The sequence below is a fragment of the Thamnophis elegans genome, chromosome 2 (genome assembly GCF_009769535.1).
Source record: "Thamnophis elegans isolate rThaEle1 chromosome 2, rThaEle1.pri, whole genome shotgun sequence".
Classification (NCBI taxonomy): domain Eukaryota; kingdom Metazoa; phylum Chordata; class Lepidosauria; order Squamata; family Colubridae; genus Thamnophis; species Thamnophis elegans.
Genome location: NC_045542.1, coordinates 14,643,866 through 14,665,205, shown reverse-complemented (window position 1 = coordinate 14,665,205; position 21,340 = coordinate 14,643,866). Strand labels below are relative to the sequence as shown.

Below are 21,340 nucleotides of genomic sequence, written 5' to 3'. Positions count from 1 at the left end.
GGCCTGGTGTGTTAAGGGAGGGCTCTCCATTGCATCTTGGAGCAAACATCAGGCTAGTTTAGGGGGTCCAGAACAGGTAGTTGGCCTGTCTTCCAAGTCCTGGAAATAATAATAAGGTAATTAATGAAAGCCTATGGCCTCATTGCATCTACCGCCTGAGGCAATTGTTTCATTTGACCTAATAGTACAGCTGGCCCTATTGGGCTTCTTGCAAGTTGAGGTATGTATCTGTCTGTCTGTGTGTTCTTTTTCATCTGGCAAGGCTTCCCTTCCCTTTTGCCTTTCCTCAGCCTTATCCACTTTGCTTACTCCCCCACGCACCCTCTGCTTTAATTAGCTTCCTTGCCCCCGGCTGCTTCAGTAGCCATTAGTTTCCCTAATATTTTATATGAACAAGCAGGTTCTAATGAATTCGTCTCAGATTTTCTTTTCAGTACATTTTGAGGAGAATCTGAATGACAAGTAGAGACTTACTTCCTCTGGAAACTAGGGCAAACTTGTTGAATAGCCCTAATACCCTCAACATTCCAAATTCTACTTTGGATTCGAGTCTGTTTTTATTTTGGTGTCCTATCAGTAAAGAATACTGCATGTCGGTTTTGGTAGAACATTGGTTGAAACTCTTAACATATAGAGTCTTCAACATTCAGCCGTAATTTTGACTGGAACTTCCATTGCTAAGCAGTGCGGTTGTTAAGTGAGCCACACCCAACTTTCCTACCTTTTTGATGTGGTTTGTTAAGTGAATCACATGATGGCTAAGCAAATTGGCTTTCCGCATTGGCTTGTTTTTGGAAGCTTTCCAAGGAGGCTTTAAGTCAGTGATGGGCAACCTTTTTGGCATGGTGTGTCAAAAATCGGCAAAAAATCGAGCATAACTCGCGTTGTGTGTCACTTCGACAAAAACATAATTTTGCGCAATTTATAGTTTAAACTACAAAAATATATAATTGCAATATAATTGTATTTAATAAACCAAAAACAAATTATTTAACATAGCTGCTTAGTAACCTCTTTGTTCATCAGTCGATTTCGTATGTTGCCCTTGATATTATTATCAGTATCACTTACCAACGGTCCTGCTTAGCAACCAAAATGTTGGCTCAGAAACTCTGGCATTGAAGCGTGCAAGTCTTAAAGCTGTCAAGTTACAAGACCCTTGCACCCCTAACCCTTTAGGAAAAAAACCCCAGGGGTCTTCAAACCTGACAGCTTTAAGCCTTGTGGACTTCAACTCTTCAACTAAAAGAGAGACTGATAAATATTAAAAAAAATAAAACCAAAAAGCAGCTACTGCAGTGGCTTAGAATTTTACTCAATTACTGTTGAGCCCATGGAAAGTTCTGCAGCCCCAGGAGCAAAGGAAGGGGGATGGAGAGAGAGAGGGTGGCTGTTTGGGGTGCTTGAAACCACCTGGCCCTCCCCAAAGGAAACCCTCATTTTCAGGATGAGCCTCGACTGGCTCTGCCCAGCGGGGTTACCCCAAGCGCCATTGGGCAGCGACGGATGCTTATCCTTTTTCCTTCGGCTGCTTCAGCTGGGACTTCAGACACCCCAAGGGAGGGACTTTATCGGGCCTCCCCCTCCCCACCCTTTGAATGAAGGTGTGATATGGCTCCTCCATCCCTGCTCTTTAACCCAGCCAGAATTACAGGAGGGCTGCCCCCGTTCTGCTTTCCGGGGTGGATCTTAGCCGAGGGACACCAAGACCCCAGAAAGGGTGGGGGGTGGGGGAAGAGCTTCTTGACGGAGGCCACGATCGACTTTTGGAAGTTGTGTTTTTGTAAAATAAGATTAACCTTTGGATGTGTTTGTTCCGCTCAGCCAGCGGCGTTTTCTCCCACTTAATCCCGGCGGATCCTGATATCTGAGCTGGAAAACTGCAACCCCCCGGAAATGATGACGCCCCGCTGAGTAGCTGGGACTTGCAGAAAAAGGCTGCAGAGAGAGAAGCGTTCGATCCGTAATCCGTCTGTGGGGGGCGCTGGGGACAGGCCGGGCCCCTTCTTCCCACCTCTATCCCCCCCCACTCTTGAGGGACAAGCCCTTTCCCCTGTCCCAACGGTGGAATTTGAGGCTACCTCTGCTTTCCCTCTCCCTCCCTCAGTTGGAGGAGGGAACCAAAGAGAGCTTTTACCGAGTCTGCGCCCCACAGCCAGGACTGTCCTGGCGCCTCAAGCCGCGTTTCTTCCTGCAAAGCCCTTCTGGCGTCAAGCGGAACTCTCGGGATGCCCGAAGGGCTTTGCAGGAAGAAACGCGGCTTGAGGCGCAAGGACGATCCTGGCTGTGGGGCGCAGACCCGGTAAAAGCCTCTCTTTGGTTGGTTCCCTCCTCCTCCTCCTCCTCCTCCTTCCACAGCCTGCGTGACGCTGCCGCCCAGGCTGAGAGCTGCCGCTGAAACAAGTTTGGGGAGCATGTGCGTGTCACCCGAAATGGCTACGCGTGTCAGCACTGACACGCGTGTCATAGGTTCGCCATCACTGCTTTAAGTCATGGTCACATGACCTCAGGAACACTACAATCACCATAATACATGCCGATTGCCATATGCCCAAAATTTTATCATGTGACTGCAGAGATACTACAGTGGTCCTAAGTGTAAGGAATGGTTATATGTCACTTTTTCAGTGCCATCATAATTGAATGGTCATTAAATGAATATCTGTAAGTCTTGGGCTACCTATTCTAGGGGAACTTTTTTTTTTTAATGTTTGGATGGAAATTGAGAGGCTAAGTGGCTTATGTGACTTACATGTGCTTCCTCTTATCCTTTGTCCACTGCAAGATATTAAGAAGTTATTGCTAACAGCTCAGCTTAATAATAGTAGTAATTGCTGCTGTAGTTTGGTTTTTCAAGAGCCCGTAATTAGGAGCAGTACAACTTGATAAAATCTATGCTCAAAATTAATACATCTCATATAAACCAACTGTAACTGAAATATAAAGTCTCAATAACCTGAACGGGCAATCAGATTTAAAACACTCATTAAAAGCTGCTGTAAACTTTCTTCATAAAGAATTAATACTGAAACCAGTTTCACAAAGGGCCATAACAAAAAAAAAACATTTTTATCATCTGTTTATATTTTGATAGAGCATAATTCTGATGGAAGCTGATTGCGGAGAACAAGGGTCGGATGGGTAAAAGCTCTCCACTCTGATGTGGCTATTTTAGTACACAAGATGTCAGTCAGTCCTGGTTAGATAGACAGGTCAAGCATGCAGTCTCATGAACTACAAGCAGATAGTTAGATGTGACCGTGCAGTAAATTGACACATACAACTTAAACTGGCATCTTCCATGAAGGTAAGGATTGATTTTTAGAGAGGGATATGGATAATTGGACCCTTGAAAGTGCAGAACAGTATGAACTGTGCTATTCTAAACAAAGATTGATGGAGGAAAGAAGTAGCATGTAATCTGACCAATAGTCTATATAATATTCCAGACATAAAATTATTGGAATATGAACCAGCTGGTTTGCCATTGCTGTGATAAAAATCAGTGGATGTTATGAACTTTGGGTAAATAAAAGTTACAGACATTGGTGATTTAATCAATGAAGGGCTCTGAAGAAAGTCCCTTCAAGTTTAGACTTTAAGTTTCCTGGGGCCATGGAGGTGGCCCACAATTTACAGCCCTGAAAACAGAAAGAGGAATGGATGGACAATCAGGATAGATGACAACTATTTCTCTCTTGCCCAAATTCTGTTTGAGAAAGGAGACATCCTTTCCAAGACTTCACTAAGGTATTCTAGGAAGGCATTCTCATTACTATGTTCTGAGTGTCATCCCACCCTTAAAGCATAAAATTCAAAATGAGCCTTTTCAAGGGCTGAAAAGGTAAGGCAGGAAGAAGTAAGCCTTTTAGCCTGTTGGCACATTTGGAATTTTGGGAGGCAGTTGTTCAGACTCTCACAACCCAGCTACCATAGAAGGGACTTATCTATAGACAAACCTGTGAGGACGATCAATTACAACGCATCCATTTATCAGAATGCAAATAGTTGAGGTTTGTCTCATCATTTCCCCATTTTTCCTGGGTCATTTCTTCAGATTCTTTATGCTTTCGGAGGATGGGGATTGGCAAACTGTAGAAAGTAAAATGACTTTGACAGTTATCTTTTGTCTATGTGTTGCCTAGGGAAAAGGCAATAAAGCACTTTTTAACTCCAGACCATCCATTCTGGAAACTCCTCAGATAGATGCTCTTTAACTCACGGTACTATAAGAAAGAGGTGCAGGTACAGTTCAATCAGATTTACGAGATTGTCACTGTAGCCCAGTGGTGTCAAACTCATGGCGTCACTGTGGCATCAGGTGATGTATCGGGATTTTTTTACCCTTCCGTAAACAGGGTGTGGGCCTGGCCAGCGTGTGATGCATCTGGCCCGCAGGCAGCGAGATGTATCACATTCAACAGCCCTGCTGTAGCCAATCTCACTAAAAGTAGTTGGAGATATCCAATGAAGTTGGACTAACACAAACCTCTGAGCAAATCACTGAACTGCACTTACTCACCATGTTCACAGTATAGGAGTGCCTAAGGAACCATTTTGATGTCTGAAAACTTTATTATAAGATAGTAGCAGGTGTGGGTTGCTTCGGCATGCAATATTTTTTTTCTGCTCCGGCATGTGCGCATTTACATCTAAAAAGATCTGCGCATGCGCAGAACATTAGAAAAGGGGGGGGGATTGCATTTCTGCAATGGAGATTCTTCTGCATATGCGCAGAACTGAAATTCAAGATGGTGCCGCCGACAATAGAACCGGTTTGGGTGCGTGGATGGCCGAGTTACTACCTAGTCAGCTGAACCAGTCCAAAATGGTAGGATGGTAGAAACTGGCACCTCATTCTGCAGCATGCCAGCCTCCCTTTTTTCCATTAAGAAATCCTTTTTAAAAAAGTTTTATGTCAGGAATCTGGGAGACTGCAGACAAACCACTACTAGACCAACATATGTATTAAGGAAAAATGTCTTGCTAGGGTAGATCGAAAGTTCTTGCTAGGGTAGATCTTTTAGAAAAAGCATTGCTTTACTGTATGTTTCCTTTGGATGTGCTCTGTAGCAAGCACTGATCATCACTGTGGCACACAGTGTGACATCACAGTGCCTTGTGTGTGGGGCTAAACTTGAGTTACATGTGGAATCCTAGCTTTATTTTTAAAAACAGATGCTTCATCCACCAAGGTAAGACATCATACATCCTTTACATACAGGGAAACTGGAAATCAGCATGGTCTTTCTTGATGCCATTTGAGTCTTAGAACAGATTCAGAAAAATCGCCTGATGCTTCCATCAGGATGACAAGGAATGGGGATAAAGAGCTGCCACTGCAACCCAACCAGCAGGCAATAAAAAAAAAAACAACATTCCTTCTCCCCCATGGAGTCTTATTGGCATTTGATGTTGTTCCAGCAGAACATATGGAGATGGAAATAAGGCTAAATGCAGCCCCTGCCTGCCTCTCTCCAGTTGCCAATCTCAAGCCAGCTCTTTTTCATCATTCTGATTTAGCTAGCAGTTGACAGGGCACGGGGTTTTCGAGGTTTCTCTTTGGTCTAACATGTTATTCCTTGCACGCCAAGCTGTGTGAAGTAATACAAGTGTAACAAAATAAATCCAGAAAGGAGCAACTCAAAGCAGCCATACCTGTGCTGTGGCTTGCCTAAAATCCAAGATTCCAATAATACAGGGATACATGGAAGCAGTACAAAGTTGGTAGCCATGATTTTCAAGCTGATCAACCGTGGGCAATTAAACCCTTCAGATCTTGGCTGAATTACAGCCTTCACCATTGCCCATGTTGACAGCAGCTTCTGGGAGCTGTAGTGTAACAGTACTGGAAAGACCACAGATTTCCCTAGTTTTAGTAGACTATGCTGCTTCTGGCAAGAAGCATAACTCTCAAAAGGTGCCATTTCTGTTTTAAAGAATTGTCTTTGAATGATAGCTTTTGTTTATTCTGGAACGAACTGATCTAGCATTTCTCAAAGGTCTGAAAAAGCCCATTTTATATTGGAATTATTTAGGTGCTGCTTAAATTAAATTGATCCAATTGATCAATTAATCAACAACATCTTTTTTATTGTTTGATGGCGATAGTATTTGTCTGCAGCTGTACACCATAAGTAGATGTGTTTTCTACCACAAACGTAGCTCTGGGGGTGGTTCAAATAAAGGATGAAACATTGATAAGAGAGAACTGGAGAGTAGCTGTTTACTTTTAGCATGCCTCCAAGTTGTTCCCTGAAATTACCCCCCAAATATTTGTTCTTCAACCCAGCCAAGATTATTCTAATCTTGGGAACAAGGAAACTTGTTGAGAGTTATTGTGCAGGAAAATATTGATGGATCAGAGAAAAAAAAATCATATTCTCCATACTTGGACTGCTAGAAGGCAGTAAAGAAATTCGTAATACGCTACTTTCATGACCAGCATCAATGAATTCTCCCTCATCTAGGTAGCCTTCTATCAGAACTCAGTTGTCTTTGATTCCCCCCCCCCCAAAAAAAATGGCCAATTGGAGGTTTACCAGCTTTCTTGGACTCACATGACATGGACCAATCAAAGATCAGCTTGCCAGATTCAAATTTAAACCCACTCAGCCCACTTCCATTGTCTGTTAACTGCCAAAGGTACATCACAAAGCAGCTCACCCTGCCTCTGAAGCTGCCAACTGCTAGTTGAAATGTCAACACAAAAGAAAAGAAGACCATGGCCATTCAGCTACAAAACTCATCCCTGCTTAACATTAGTAATACTTAATTCTTTCTTTCCTTTCTAGTGGTTTCCCAGAATTTTGCAGCCAAGAAATGGTAATTCAAAATAAACTCAGATTTGATTAGAACTATCCAAGTCACTTGGTTTGATTTAGCAATCTCAAATCAGGTTCTTTCTTCCATTTTTGAATCTGCTTCAGTGGAATGACTCAATAAAAATTAAACAAATTCAAGCAGGTCTTTTAATTCTATTTAATGTTACATGTGTTCTGTCTTGCCAGTTTCCCATCTATTTGTGTTGGAGGAAAAATTATGTTCCTTTTGCCTTATAACATTGAATTTATCACTGAAGCTTTTCAGAGTAAGATCTGCACTGCTTATTATTATTCACGTAAAATATAAAAAAATGTGATGCTTGGAGTTGGAAACCAAGTTTTCTTTGTCTAGTGATGGATTGCCCTTGGGCTATGTGTAGTTTATGTACCAGGATGAAATTGCTACCTTCTACAAAAGCACTGAAATCAAGAGGAAGCACAATGGAAATTGATAGGCCTCATACTGTTTGAAGGCATCTGGTTATGTACACAGAGGAATTTGCTGTGGAAGGAATTGTCTTTGCATCCTTTAGAGCCATCAGAAGCATTCAACTGCTTTCTGCTTTAGAGGCAAGATAATAGACATGGCTCTTTATTCCTTGTGACTTTTGCAGACACAGGATTCTACATATATAGACATCTAATTTAGAAATTGAATTTCTTGAGCTGGTCTTGGTCTGCAAGAGAGAAATAAATATTTTAACTTCTCAGCACCAGCCAAAAACACCAGCTAGCTCAGTGGAAGCTTTCCATGCATTTAGCTGCCTATACAATACTGATTATGTGCATACTTCAGATATTCTCAAATTTTGCAATAGCATGATGCCTTAAAATGATAAGTGACTTTATGTGACCCATTTATGAATAAACATGAATAATAATGATATAATACATGAATAACTAAACTATGAATATTGTGACTGACAAATGGCTTTGACAGATAACCAGAAGTATGGGTTTAGCCATCTCTCAAAACTCTCTTTGGAATTTGCTTCCCAGTTCATCTGATTAGGTCCACACTGATTAAGCAACAAGAAATCATGACATTGCTCCAGCATTGTATATAGTAGTGATGGCTAACCTTTTTGCCATCGTGTGCCAAAAACAGGGGGAGCGAGAGGGAGTCATGCATGTACATGCCCCCCCACACAATTTTATGCACCCTCCCCTGCGCATGTGCACGCGACCCTCGCTTTTGGCACACAATGGCACGGTGACCCGTTTTTCGCCCTCTCCAGGCTCCAGAAACTTTCTAGAAAAAGAAAAAGGCGTTCCCACCCTCCCACCCCTGGAGGCCCTCTGGAGGCTGAAAATGCCCTGTTTGCTGACTTCTGGTTGGATCGGAAGCCCATTTTTCACTCTTCCCAGGCTCCAGAGCCTTTCTAGCAGCCTGGTGAGGGCAAAAAGAGCCCCATCCAGAGGCCATTCGGAGGCCGGAAACAGCCCTGTTTGCTGACTTCTGATGGGCCCAAAAATCAGCTGGCTGGTGCGCTCATGGGTGCTGGAGCTGAGCTTGTGTGCCCACCGATATGGCTCCGTGTGCCACCTGTGGCACGTGTGCCATATGTTCCTATCACAGGTATATACTAAAACTTTGAAAAGTCACTGTGGCCTTTACTTCCTCCTTTGTTTGGGAAAGGCCTTCAAGCTTGCCCAGATAAAACTGCATGGTCTAACTGCCCCCAAAATGTGCACTCCCACCTTTTGACCTACATTTTGAAAAACGAATTATCCAAATTTATTCTTTACTGGACATAATTATGTATTTTGGAAGTTTTACCTCTTCTGGACTTCATTTGGTTGTACAAAATTTGGACCCTAGCTATAATGGAACAATATAATGAGATCACTTTTTAATATCTGAATAAGTTTACAATTGGGACACAAGCACAAATAGATAAGATAAGGCAAATATTTGGGGAGGGGGGGAGAGAGAGAGAGAGAGAGGGAGAGAGAGAGAGAGGGAGGGAGGGAGAGGGAGAGGGAGAGAGAAATCTCCAAGTAGGGAATTATTATTTTTTAAAAAATATTGTGGTTTGAAGCAATATAATATTTTGGCTTCATTCTGCTGTGTTTCAAGAGAAATGCTTAATGTGTGAACTGGTTCATTGTGTGTCCAGAGACAATAATGGTTCACCATGGTTTGAATAGAGGATAGGCTCCATAGTAATATCACAGAGGTAGATACCTGTTCCTCTCCATTCATCCTAAGGTTTGCTATATGTCTTCACAATATTTACCATTCTTTCTCCATAGCTCTAAAGTAGTCTATTCAAGTAATAATTGCTTGAATAAAACCAAGAAGATGGTCCAATACCCTCTCCTTCTTAACCTGTTTATACTGCTTTATAGATGCTTTTCATTTATGGCCATTACTGAATTGTATTATTAGGTTCAAGAGCTATCCATTGGCATTATTAAATATAGAACATTCACTACATCATGATCATAATTTTTTGCATTTGGCTAAAGCAAAATTAAGGTCTTTTGCTAAGGTGAAATTTTTGGTGTCTTCATTCTCTTTCACATGTTTATTCAGCCTTATCCTAAACCTCAGCTATTTCTAATCTTTCAACCAGTCTGTGTTGAACATTTAAGACGAGGTGGCTAGAGATGAACCACCTCACTGGTCAATCTTCAACTCTCTTCCCCGGCTGAGACATTTGTTGAGATGGATAGAATATGATCACAAGAGTGGTCATTTTCGTATCTTTTCTTCTCAACTCAATCCCAATTGCCTTAGTTCCTCAAATGTCTGTAATGAGCTTCCAATGAGTAAAATGGGTTCTGCCAGTGGGCCTGGGAACCCAGAGTGGGATGGAGCCCATCAAATGGCTTGTATGATCTGTTGTCGCCAGGATGAGGGGTGGGTGGGGGCTATTATTTGATTATTTGATTATTTTTATTAGTTCTATTTTTTATATATGATGTTTTTGTATCCCCGTAAGCTGCCTTGTGTTGCTATGTGCGAATAGGCAGCAATATAAATTTTTGAATGAATGAATGAATGAATGAATGAATGAATAAATAAATAAATAAATAAAAAAATAAAAATAGGTGGGCATTTCAGGAAGGCCATACAAAGACCACTGAATTTGTATGGAGGTGGTAAGTTGCCCATACCTGTCTCAAATCATTTCAAATGTTAGATTTCATGAATATGCAATTGAAAATTCCATGACCAATTATTCTGCAGGATTGTCATAATGCAATTTTGTGCACTATATGATATACCATAGGTTTCAAGGTAAACTACGAAACTAAGTAATGAATCTACACGAATAGGCTATATAGTAATGTCATCAGGAGTCCAGTTTAATATGCAGAAATTTTACCTTGTTTATATGTACTGTGCATATCAAGTGTTGTTCAATGTTTTCCCTTAAAACACAGTTAGTTCTACTGATATTCTGATGCCTATTTTAAAGGTTTTAATATGCTGTATACAGATATGTGCTTTCTTTTCATTCATAGAAACCTGTAAAGTAGGCCCTGGATCATTTAACAAGCTCCATGATTAACTGAAGATTTAAACCTGTTTTTTCCTTGTATCAATTTGAAATTCAAAACATTTTATCATCTTAGCTATCTAGGGTACCAAGCAAAAACAGTCATATTGTTCACTTTGCAAATCGTAGTGTCTTTGAGGTGGCAAGCTCAGAATTGGTGGAGAGGGGAGGGAGAGAGATTTATAATTTATACCAAAACAATATTTCCTGTCTCTGCAAGTGTGTCCAGGAGAACAAGGTGCACATATTGCCAGTTTTTGACAAACAGCCCTTCTGCAGAGAGTCTGCGCTCTGGTAGCACAATCCCCAGGTGAAATAGCATAGCTGAATATATGACCCCCCATCCTCCAACATTTTTCTTATATGCCAAACTCTGCTGGCAAAACAATTTTTGTAATTGCATGAAAATTCAACATGCCAAAGAATAGCAAAAACCCTGTCTTTGTAGGAATGGAGTTTCAAGCAATTAGGAAGCAATATTGAGAATGTGCAGGATTGTGTGTTAGATAATACAATTCTTCCTGCATCGCCTGGCTACGGTTCCTCCTAATTGCAGATTCAACCTCTGCCTGAGACTATCCTTTTACAAAGAAGCCTTGTCTAACTATCTGAGCACACAGCTACTAAACAAGTGGCAAAAAGAGGAGTTGGCATGCTAATGTCGAAATTCAGTATGAGAATGCACCAGTGGTGGGTTTCCAATTTTTTTTACTACCGGTTTGCTCTTGCGCATGTACACACCTGTGCATGCAATGCTTCTGTGCATGCGCAGAAGCATCTGGGGATGGGTGGGCAGAGCCTCCTGCCACTTCTGCTACCGGTTCACCTGATCCAGGCTGAACCAGGAGCAATCCACCTCTGGAATGCATGCAGAGTATTAATTACGGTGGGAGAGCCATGAGTTCAAATATTAAATATCCATAAATCTCTAAGATGGCTTGGGCTAAACTGCTTTCAGCCCAAAGCTTCATCAGCCATAAATTGTTTGATTATGTGCCATGAAGTTGATGTTGACTTCCTAATGTGGTCCTTCAGATCTTCCAGCAATGCAACCCATCTTCTTTGCTGCTGGTCATTATCATCTTCTCTTTTGTTCCACTTTCCCCAGCATTAAGGTCTTCATTGGGGAACTAGGTCTTCACATAATGTAGGATAATTTGAATTTGGTCACTTGTTCCTTGAGTGAGAGATCTGGGTTGATTTGTTCAATGATCCATTTATTTGTTTTCCTGACCGTCCATTCTTAGAAGTCTTCTCTAATACCCACACTGAAAAGCATCAATACTTTTACTACTCCATTTCTTCAAACTCCAGTTTTTGCTTACATAGAGTTTCACAGAGAATACTATGATTTGCACAGTTCTGATATTTGTAAATATAGACACAACACAGCATTTAAATTTCTTTTCCAAAGCCTTAATGGTTTCTCTACCAAGTGCTAGTCTGCAATGTACTTCTTGACTGCTTGTTCATTTAATGTTGATAGTTGATAATAAAAAATAGAATCTATCCAGCACTTCAAGAACTTCATTGTCAATTCTAAGCCTGGTTGTTCTCCCTGTTATTAGTTTGGTCTTCTTTATATTTAACTATAATTTCATTTTATCACTGTATCATGAGAACAGTAGAGGTTATTGATATTTTCTTCCTCCACTTTTAAAGCCACATTCATTTTCTTCTAGTGCAGTTTCCTTTATTATACAATACCTTCAAAATATAAATTGAAGGGGGAAGTATACAGCCTTGCCACACTTCTTTGCCAATCTGAAGCCAGTCTACGTCAACATGTTCTATCCACACTGTGGCTCCCTGACCTGCATATAAGTTTCCATTAAGACAATGAGATGTTTCAGGATTCCCATTTCCTAAGCACATTCCACAGCTTGATGTGATCAACAGAATCAAAAGATTTTCTATAATCAAAGCACATTCTGGCTTATTTTTAGTACTCTTTGGCTTTCACAATTATCCAGCACCAGCAATAATGTCTCAGCATTTTCTAAAGCCAGATTGAACATCTGGCATCTTGTTTTCCATATAGAGCTCTAATCTATGTTGGATGATCCTAAGCATTATTTTGTTAGCATTGAAATTAAGGATACTGGTCAAAGGTTGGAACATTCAGTAAAAGCTCCTGTTTTGGTATTGAATATAAATGTGTCACCCCCAAATAGCCCTTCTTCCTGAGGAGAAATAGAATATTTTTCAATGGCATCTGGCAGATGTTAAAAATACTAGCCTATAGGGAATTTTGAGTGAAGCCCAAATACTTCCAAGAAGATAATTGGCTTTTCTCAGAATAAGTTCCCTATTGCCATTGGTTGCCCTCCATATTGTTTTGAGAGAAAAACATATGCAGTGATTTCATGATATCTGCTTTGAGTAAACAATTGATCAATTCTAGATTTTGCCTAAGATTGTTTTTATAGAACAGTTGAGAAACCAAATCAATTCCTCCCTCCCCTTTAAAAGATTGGATGAGAAACTGGATAAAATCTTAAAACCCAAACAAGGGGAAATCATAAATATCAGTTCAAGTTGAATTAATCTTTCGGGGTCTAAATGGTCATATCCAGCTAGTTTTCATAATAGAAAAATGATGTTTGTAACTTTGGGGGATGCCAGTATGTCTATTTAATCTAGAGCCCTGCTATCATGCTAAGGGGATTTTTGATTAATGCATTTTTTTTAAAGTATGAGGAGAAAAATATTCAACAGAAAGATGAGAAGAATTAATACATTGAAAATTGCATTAAAATAGAATTATTATCCAACCATCAGTTAAATTATTATTTCAAATCACATGTAGACTAGGATAACATTTTTTGAAACAGAAAAAAGTAACTAATTAAACACATCTTATATTTAAATTAACATATATTACAATAATATAATAGATACTTTGAAAAGATTTATGACTTTGAAAAATCAGGTTGATTTTGAGATATTTATTAAAGGCAAATATTCAAAATATAACTTAAAGCATAAATATATAACAAAGAATAAATTAACTGTACAAGAATGCTAATTAAAATTTGTGTGCCCACTACTTTTCACCATATAAGTTATGAAAGTTAAATGATAAAAGCATCACTTAATTTTTTTTGAATGTAGAAAATTATTAAATGAAGTTCATATAATAATAGTGTTTCCTAAACTCCAATTTTTTTGGGAAAAGTCAGTATTTTAGGAATATTAGAGAGTCAGTTTGGTCTGGTGCTTAAGGCAACAAGATAAAAAGCAAGAAACCATGAGTTCAGGTCCCACTTTAGCCACGCAAGCTGGCCATGTGACTTTGGGCCAGTCACTTTTTCTCAGTCCAATTCACCTCACCTGTTATGAGGAAAATAGGAGGAGGGAGATAGTTGGCTATGTTGGCTATCCTGAGTTATTTGTAAGAATAATAAATGCAGGCTATAAATTTAAAAAGCTTTGGAAATGTGAATTATTTTTGCTATGGTTTCTACTAGCCAACAAATTCGATATTAGGGCTATTATAATATAATTGAAAAGAGAGTTATTACAATTAGATGAAAGATGGCATTCAAGCACATTTTGAGGAAGAATGAGGAACCTGAGTAAAGAATGCAATGAATATGAAACTTTTTGCAATTCCCCAGATAATTTATGAATTAAAAACAGTATAGCTAGTTAAATTAAACATAAAATATAATTGAATCCCACTTAGATTTATATTATAAAATATAATATAAATTATATTTATATTATATTACTGTACATTGTCAGGAGCATGACTTGGGGAAAATTATTGATGAGTTAAAACCAAAAAAGGAAACTATTTTCATACATGAAGGGCTAGATTAAAAAAAATCAATGTTCTTCTCAGATTCCACAACTCTCTCTGGTATACAGGGAAATTGTTTTGCTGTATTCTTGTCTCTCTTCCTCTTGCAACCACATCCCTCAGTAATGCCTCCTTAAGAAATTGAAAAGAATGCTGGAACCCTAGAGAGAAGAGAGCTAAAAAGAATCACCACAGGGGTCCAGCATGGCCTACAGCAACTGGGACTAAAATTAGCCATAGCAATTGCATAGTTACAAAGGGAATCGAGCCAGCATCAGGAATTTTGTTATAGTGGTATGGTTTAGGAAAGGGGGAGATAGTTACATCAGGATTTGTTTTGTTGTAGATGAGAGGTTGGATGGAAGAAGTGGGATGCCATGTTTCAGAGACAATAAACCCAGGCCATCCTGTACCTATTCAGGATGTCAGGGAGCTTCAGTGTTCAAAAGCATTGTTCCACTTTATGCTTTCCAAATTTGCCATCTCCTTTACAATCAACAGCAAGAGTGAAGGGTAGAACGGTTGTTACAAGGAACAGACTTCCTGAGCAAAAAGCTGGGGACAATGATTCTGCAAAACAGTTCAAATCTGTAATGTATCAAGCTCAGAACATAATCAATGAGATAGAGGTAGACCATTTACAGTTTGACATGATTAGCACTCAAAGCACATTATACACCTTCAGCCTGCATATGAAATTGCAGTTTATTCTTATGTGGGAAACCCATTTCCATTTTCAAAAGACACAGAATGAAGGCAGGTAGTAACAAAATGACTACCAAGGAGAAGATTTTAATGTATTAATCCTCTTTGGAGCATTTGCTTTTTTTGGGGGCGGGGGGGACACTTTCTGGCAGCATCTCTGAATGCTTTCATTAATTATTACCAACACCCTAGATTATCAATTGCCACATTGGAACCATCCAGATGCATTGGGGCTACAGTTTCCAAATTTTTCAGCCAGCATCTACCTGGGTTTGAGAAAAACTGTTATAGAACATGGTATCATTCCAGGATATGGGAATGGAATATTAGAATGGAATTGAGTGGAGTGGAATGGAACAGGATAGCAGTAGGAATAGGATAAGAATACAATATTGGAATGGAGTGGAACAGAATCGAATGGATAGTATATTGGAATGGAATGGAAGGAATAGAATAATGGAATGGAATGATAGGAATAGGATAAGAATGAAATAATGGAATGGAATAGAATATTGGAATTAAATGGATGGGAACAGAATAGGAATAGGATAAGAATAGAATATTGGAACTAAACGGAATGAAATGGAACAATAGAATATTGGAAAGGAATAGAATAGAAGGAATAGGCTTATGAAATGGCCTGGCATGGCATGGCATGGCATGGATAGGAAAAGGATAAGAATAGAATAATGGAATGGAATGGAATATAGAATAGAATAGAATAGAATAGCATAGAATAATAAAGGGGAATTTAAAATAAGTATAACAAATTGAATGTAAACTATAATAAGCACAGCTTAAATGGGTAAAAATTAAATGGGCCTTTAAGAAAGAAAACAATTTTAAAAAGGGCATGTTTAGTGATCATGTTTAGTATAATAGTAAGTTGACAATTAACATAAACTGATAAAGCTGTTATCACATTTTTTTTAAAAAAAAATAGGCTTCTCTGAATTATAGAATTTCATGTGGAGGTGGGAAAGGAGTCATGCAATCTCAACAGCCTGTAATTTGTCTCAGTTTCAACCCAGCTAGCAAATATTTACAAGAAAGAAATGTGTGGCATTGACTGATGCAAACCTGGGAAAGATAAGCTGAAAGAAATGACATCTCCTCTGATGGAGGAGCTACCTGTCTTGGATGGTTTTATTATTACTATTATTGCAAGTATTTATTTTATGGATGCACAGTAAAAAAAAAAAAATTAAACTTACAAATATTAAAAAAATAGAAAACAGACAACCACAAATAAACTAAAAATACAAATTAAGAAAGTAAAGAAATAAAAATAATCTATGTATACATATCAATAATAACTGATTTATTAATATGCTACTATAATACATTCAGTACTAAATATCTTAAAATATCACAAATGGAAAATCTATGCTGTAATAACACATAATGCTCCATCTTTCGATTAGTAGAAAATATTACAATTTTTAAAACAGATAAATCACACATTTCAGACAACTTATTCCTTGGAATGATGTAATACCCCCACCCCCTGTTCCATACAACTATTAGGAATTCTTCGTGATAAACAATCAAATTCCAAAGCTTTGGTATGTAATTCAACATTATATTAAGATATTTGACATTTAAAGATTTTTCCATAAATCTACTAATATATGCTATCATACTAAATGATTACATTTCGCTGTAATGTGGGTCAGTAAACACCCAATTTTTTATACTTCCAGCTATTTATACAGGAATACCTCTAAGAGCATAAATGAAATGAGAGATTCACTTTAATAATGTTATTTTTAATCCCACAACATAAAGAATTGTTAACTCATCTATTCAAATCTAATTCAATCCTTTCTAAAAGTTTCAATAACCCGTGTTTAATTCCACATATTTAAACATTCTTTAGGGTATATAAAGCTCCAGATATTTAATGTCTTTTTAAAAAAATCACAAAACCCATCTCTCTACATACAGTAGCTGTATTGATATATTAGTAGTCAGGGGAAGTTAGCAAGTTATCAATTACCTTTAGAGTACAGAATATTTTCCAAAACCTTTATAAAATTGGAAAAAGAAAGAGGAATGTTTCACATGCTAATGTATGGACAGGAAGACATTTAGAAATAATTGCCATAATCTAAATTAGCAAAACAGTGTATAGGAGGTCCTCAATTTATAACAGTTCAGTTAGTGATCATCCATAGTTAGAATAGCACTGAAAAAAATAGACTAATGACCATTTTTCACACTTAACAACTGTTGCCGCATCTCCATGATCATGGGATGAAGATTCAGATGCTTGGCAACTGACTCATATTTATGACGGTTGTTGGGTCCCAGAATAATGTCATTGCAGCTTGTATGACCTTTGGACAAGCAAGTGAATGGGGATTCACTTAACAACTGTGTTACTAAATGAACAACTGCAGTGATTCACTTAACAACTGTGGCAAGAAAAGTTCTAAAATGCAGGAAAACTCATTTAACAACTGTCTCATTCAGCCACAAAATCTTGGGCTCCATTGTGGTCATAAGTCAAGGACTGGTATCCTGTATTTCACAATACTATAGAAGCGTGGCCCTTGGACCAATGAACCAACTTCTCACACTCTTGTCAATAGAAAGGTCAATAGACATCTCCAAGGATGCTCATGATTTCCATTTTTTATACTCTGTTTTTTTGGTACAATGGACTGGGATGAGCTATTTTTCCATTACAGGATTATGCTCTGCAAAATAAGATATGACTGCACTATTGCAAAAGTATAGACAGTAGTTTCCTTCATGTTGAGCATGTTTCCTGCTGACTTTACAGACATGTTCATGTAATTATTTGGCAGCAAAACAGAAATGATTTGCCATTGTTTTATTTAATCCTGGGGTTCCTTGGGTATCTCTCCTTGAAATATTAATTGGACCTGAACCCATTTAGCTTCTGAGATCAGAGAAGTTCAACCAGATGCTGCCACCTGCTGAGACATTATAAACGGATTTGAAATCATGGTGGTTTTTTGTTTTTTTTTACCATTGTATTCTCTACCTGACTTGAACAACTGACAGTCTAGATAAGCCTCACACCGTAGAGATCATTCAAGAAACCATGCTAAAGCCTGGCTTTATACACCCAGAAAGATAAATCAGTAAAGTCTGCTGAGCTGTTGCAAAGAAGCGGTGACATTTATAACATTCACCCGTTTTGACAAAAACTTGTGAGAGAGGAAGTGTACATATTCTGCCTGGAAAAAAAACAACAACAACCGATTTCCCTGAACTGCCTCTACCCTGCCTGAAGGGAATATTTTATTGTTATTTATGAAAGGAACAAAGGTTTGCCCTTTAAAGGCCAAGAAAGTAATTTCACAGGACAATTCAAAGTAATTTAACTTAGAAAGGAAAAGACCTGCATTCTACAGCACTTACTCCTTAGTAAGGTAATGATGTACAGAATTGTGACAGTACTGAGATTTTTTTTAAAGAAAGAAATCTGGAAATTCTAAAATCTCTTTCTTTTCAGGTAGAGAGAGGGATCCCTACTGAGATTCAAAAGATATAATATAGTCCGCTTGCTTGCTCATTTTTCGTTCGTTCGTTCATTCATTCATTCATTCATTCATTCATTCATTCATTCATTCATTCATTCTATTGAATTCAATTCAGGCACACTTGACTTCAAACTACTCACCATATAAAACAATAACCTAATAGCAAACAAAACAAATTGAGTTGTTTCTGTACAAAAATATAAACAAAACCACATCTAACAAAAGGGCTCCATCATGTACACATGGTTTCATTTTATTCAAAATTGTATTTACTCAAAATAGTCTGCTTAGTAATTTTTTAAAAAAGAAATCTATTTATATAAAAGCTGTCAGGCCAACCTCCCTCAGCAACCAAGAAAGAAACCACTTAAGTCCATTTTGCAGAATTAAGAGTACTTTTACTGGTTATGAGAAGATAGCAGCTAAGCAAAGCAAGATCTGAGGCAAAAGTGCGCGTAATCATAGATATCAATATGTGACCCAACCCCTTCCCCCAACCCAGGGGTGGGTTTCTTGCCCCGTTCCAACCGGTTCGGTTGGAACGGGGCCGGCGGTGTCCTTGTGCACGCGCGCAGCGCACGCATGCGTACTAGTGTCTGTGCGATGCTCCAGCTGCTCCTGGAGGATCGCGCAGGCACTGTATGCATCCTGTGCATGCGTGGAAGCGCAGAACTCATCAAAACCGGGTAAGGAGCGCGGGCGGGCGGGTGGGCCCTTCGCCGTTCCCGGAAGTTACTTACTTCCAGGTTCGCCGACCAACCAGTTCACAGGGACCGCGGGGAACCGGTTGAAACCCACCCCTGCCCCAACCCCACCCCATCCCAAGGTCCAATCCGCAAAACCCTCAGGTGTCATGTGAGTTCCATCTTCAAAAAGCATCATCAGGTTGGTATGCAGGACAGTTGGCCTTGGCGGGCCCATCCACTATCTCCAGCATGCGCAGTAGATGGTGAGAACAAAACTCCCTTTTACAATCTCTCCTGTACTTAAAACTTCCCTTCCCAAATACCATGCCTTCCCCTCCCTGTTTCAATGACAGCCGAAAGCAAGTGGCGAAGCAGAGGCTGACATCAGCCAAATACCACTCACTCATCACAAAATCTCCAGAACTATAAAGCCTACAAACATATACTGTATGTTCCTCTTGGCTTTTAGGTGCTCGCTAAGAAAGGATTTTTCGAAATGACCATCAGATCATCACTATTTCGTATACAGTATTATATTAACACTTGTCAATGCTAAGGAGTTAGACATTCTACTCCCCCTTCCAACCTGAAAGGAACTCCATTCCAACTGCCAGTTGCCTTATATGGGCGTGGCCAGTGCATGACTCATCCAGCCTACTGGCTGGAGTTTAGACATTCTACTCCCCCTCTCCACCTGAAAAGAACTCTGTTCCAACTGCCAGTTGCCTTACATTAACATACTAAGGAGTTACACATTCTACATTAATTTTCAGTCTTTAAGTGTCAATGTATCAAGCCCAATCATAACTACTCATTGATTATCAAGCCCGAGCACATAGTTTCATAGCGAAGCATGGGTATCCAGGTAGTTCTTCATTTCTCCCTCCCTCCCTCCCTCCCTCCCTCCCTCTCTCTCTCTCTCACACACACACACAAATCCATCCACCCCTTCCTAAAGTTCATGTTTTTCTGCATACTTTTCCTTACCCTGTACATTTTGAGAGCCAATTTAGAGAAGAGAAACCTGTCAATCTGTAAGAGTAAATGCATTCTGTGTTGCATATTGATTCAGAAACTGTAATTATGGGTAGATCTGAACAAAAATTCAGCAAATGCATTTGTTCTTTGATACCTACACTTTTCAGAATTCTGCAATGCAGCCTTCCAGAGAAAGAATGAGGCACAAGAACATGGGACATTAAAATGTATTCCAGGTCACTTCGGCTTTGATGCCAAGTAAATGGGGAAGGTGGGGGAGAGAAGGAAAAAAGCACCTTGGCATCTTTTATTGCTAATGGATGATGCCATTGTTCAAAGTAGATATAAACACATATTGTCCTATCACACAACAGTACCGAATTTTGAATGCTAAATACAACATGTGCCTTGTAGCTATCCCATACACCCCCCAATCACCTTTTTGACACACAGCTCCAAGGCATGTTTACAGGCATGTAGGACACACAAAGAATACTATAGAAGGAAGCTGCTCGTGGTTACAGAGAAATGTGAGGTCCACTTGATCACTGCTTCATTGTAGGAATCCTGAATACAGGGATGAAAGTTTTAACTTCTCTGTTAGACTAATTGGTCTGTCCACATTGTGGGTGGATCAAGAAGATCATGATTCATTTTCATTATTTTTCTGGTCTTCCTATCCAGGACGTTTAATTCTGCTTGAGTCCAGCTATGTATCTAATGACTAGAATTGCCCAGGTGTTAATTGCCTTGATAATATTTTCTCTTCTGAGTTTGGACCTTTAAGATCTTTTTCACTCTCATGATGCATTCACTTCTGACCTCCTTGACATCAAGTGTTCTTGATGTTGTCACTTTGAAGGGTGTCCAGGTATTTGTAGTAATCTTCGTCCAGATTCTTGATGTTTTTTTCCATAGGGCATCTTGATTTTCTCCGTTTTTAAATTTATTTATTTATTAAACGTCTACGCTGCCCATCTCACTGAGGCGACTCTAGATGGCTTGCAGTCATACAATTAAAATACCATGTATAACATTAGAACAATAAATAAGAATCATGCATATAATTTTCACTCTTTTTCCTCTGTTAATGATAAGGCTGGCGCATTTGTCCACTTATTATTTACTTGTTAAAATATTTTATGAATATTTTATTTATATTAGTATTGAATGGTTTTTACTATTGTTATTTGTGCTTGATTCAATAAATAAATATTCTATTAATGTTTTATAATTAATTATAAAATAATAGTATAATTTTAATAAACTTGTAATATATTTTAATACATTTATATTTCAATAAAAGTGTGGTATATTT

At 38.8% G+C, this 21,340-nt stretch overlaps 1 protein-coding gene across 6 annotated transcripts in view; it reads left to right on the top strand.

The window, feature by feature from the left end:
• Positions 1-21,340, top strand: part of OLFM2 (olfactomedin 2) — a 197,699-nt gene that overhangs the window by 66,620 nt on the left and 109,739 nt on the right. The window contains exons 1-2 of one of the 6 annotated variants that reach the window (XM_032211276.1): positions 15,984-16,010; positions 19,417-19,431. The exons of 3 other annotated variants lie outside the window; for them this stretch is intronic. In XM_032211276.1, the coding sequence (XP_032067167.1) occupies positions 15,984-16,010; positions 19,417-19,431 (42 nt within the window). Of the gene's footprint in view, positions 1-5,717; positions 5,724-15,983; positions 16,011-19,416; positions 19,432-20,976; positions 21,010-21,340 lie in introns of those variants that run through there. 2 more of the 6 variants (XM_032211272.1, XM_032211277.1) reach the window with 2 other exon arrangements.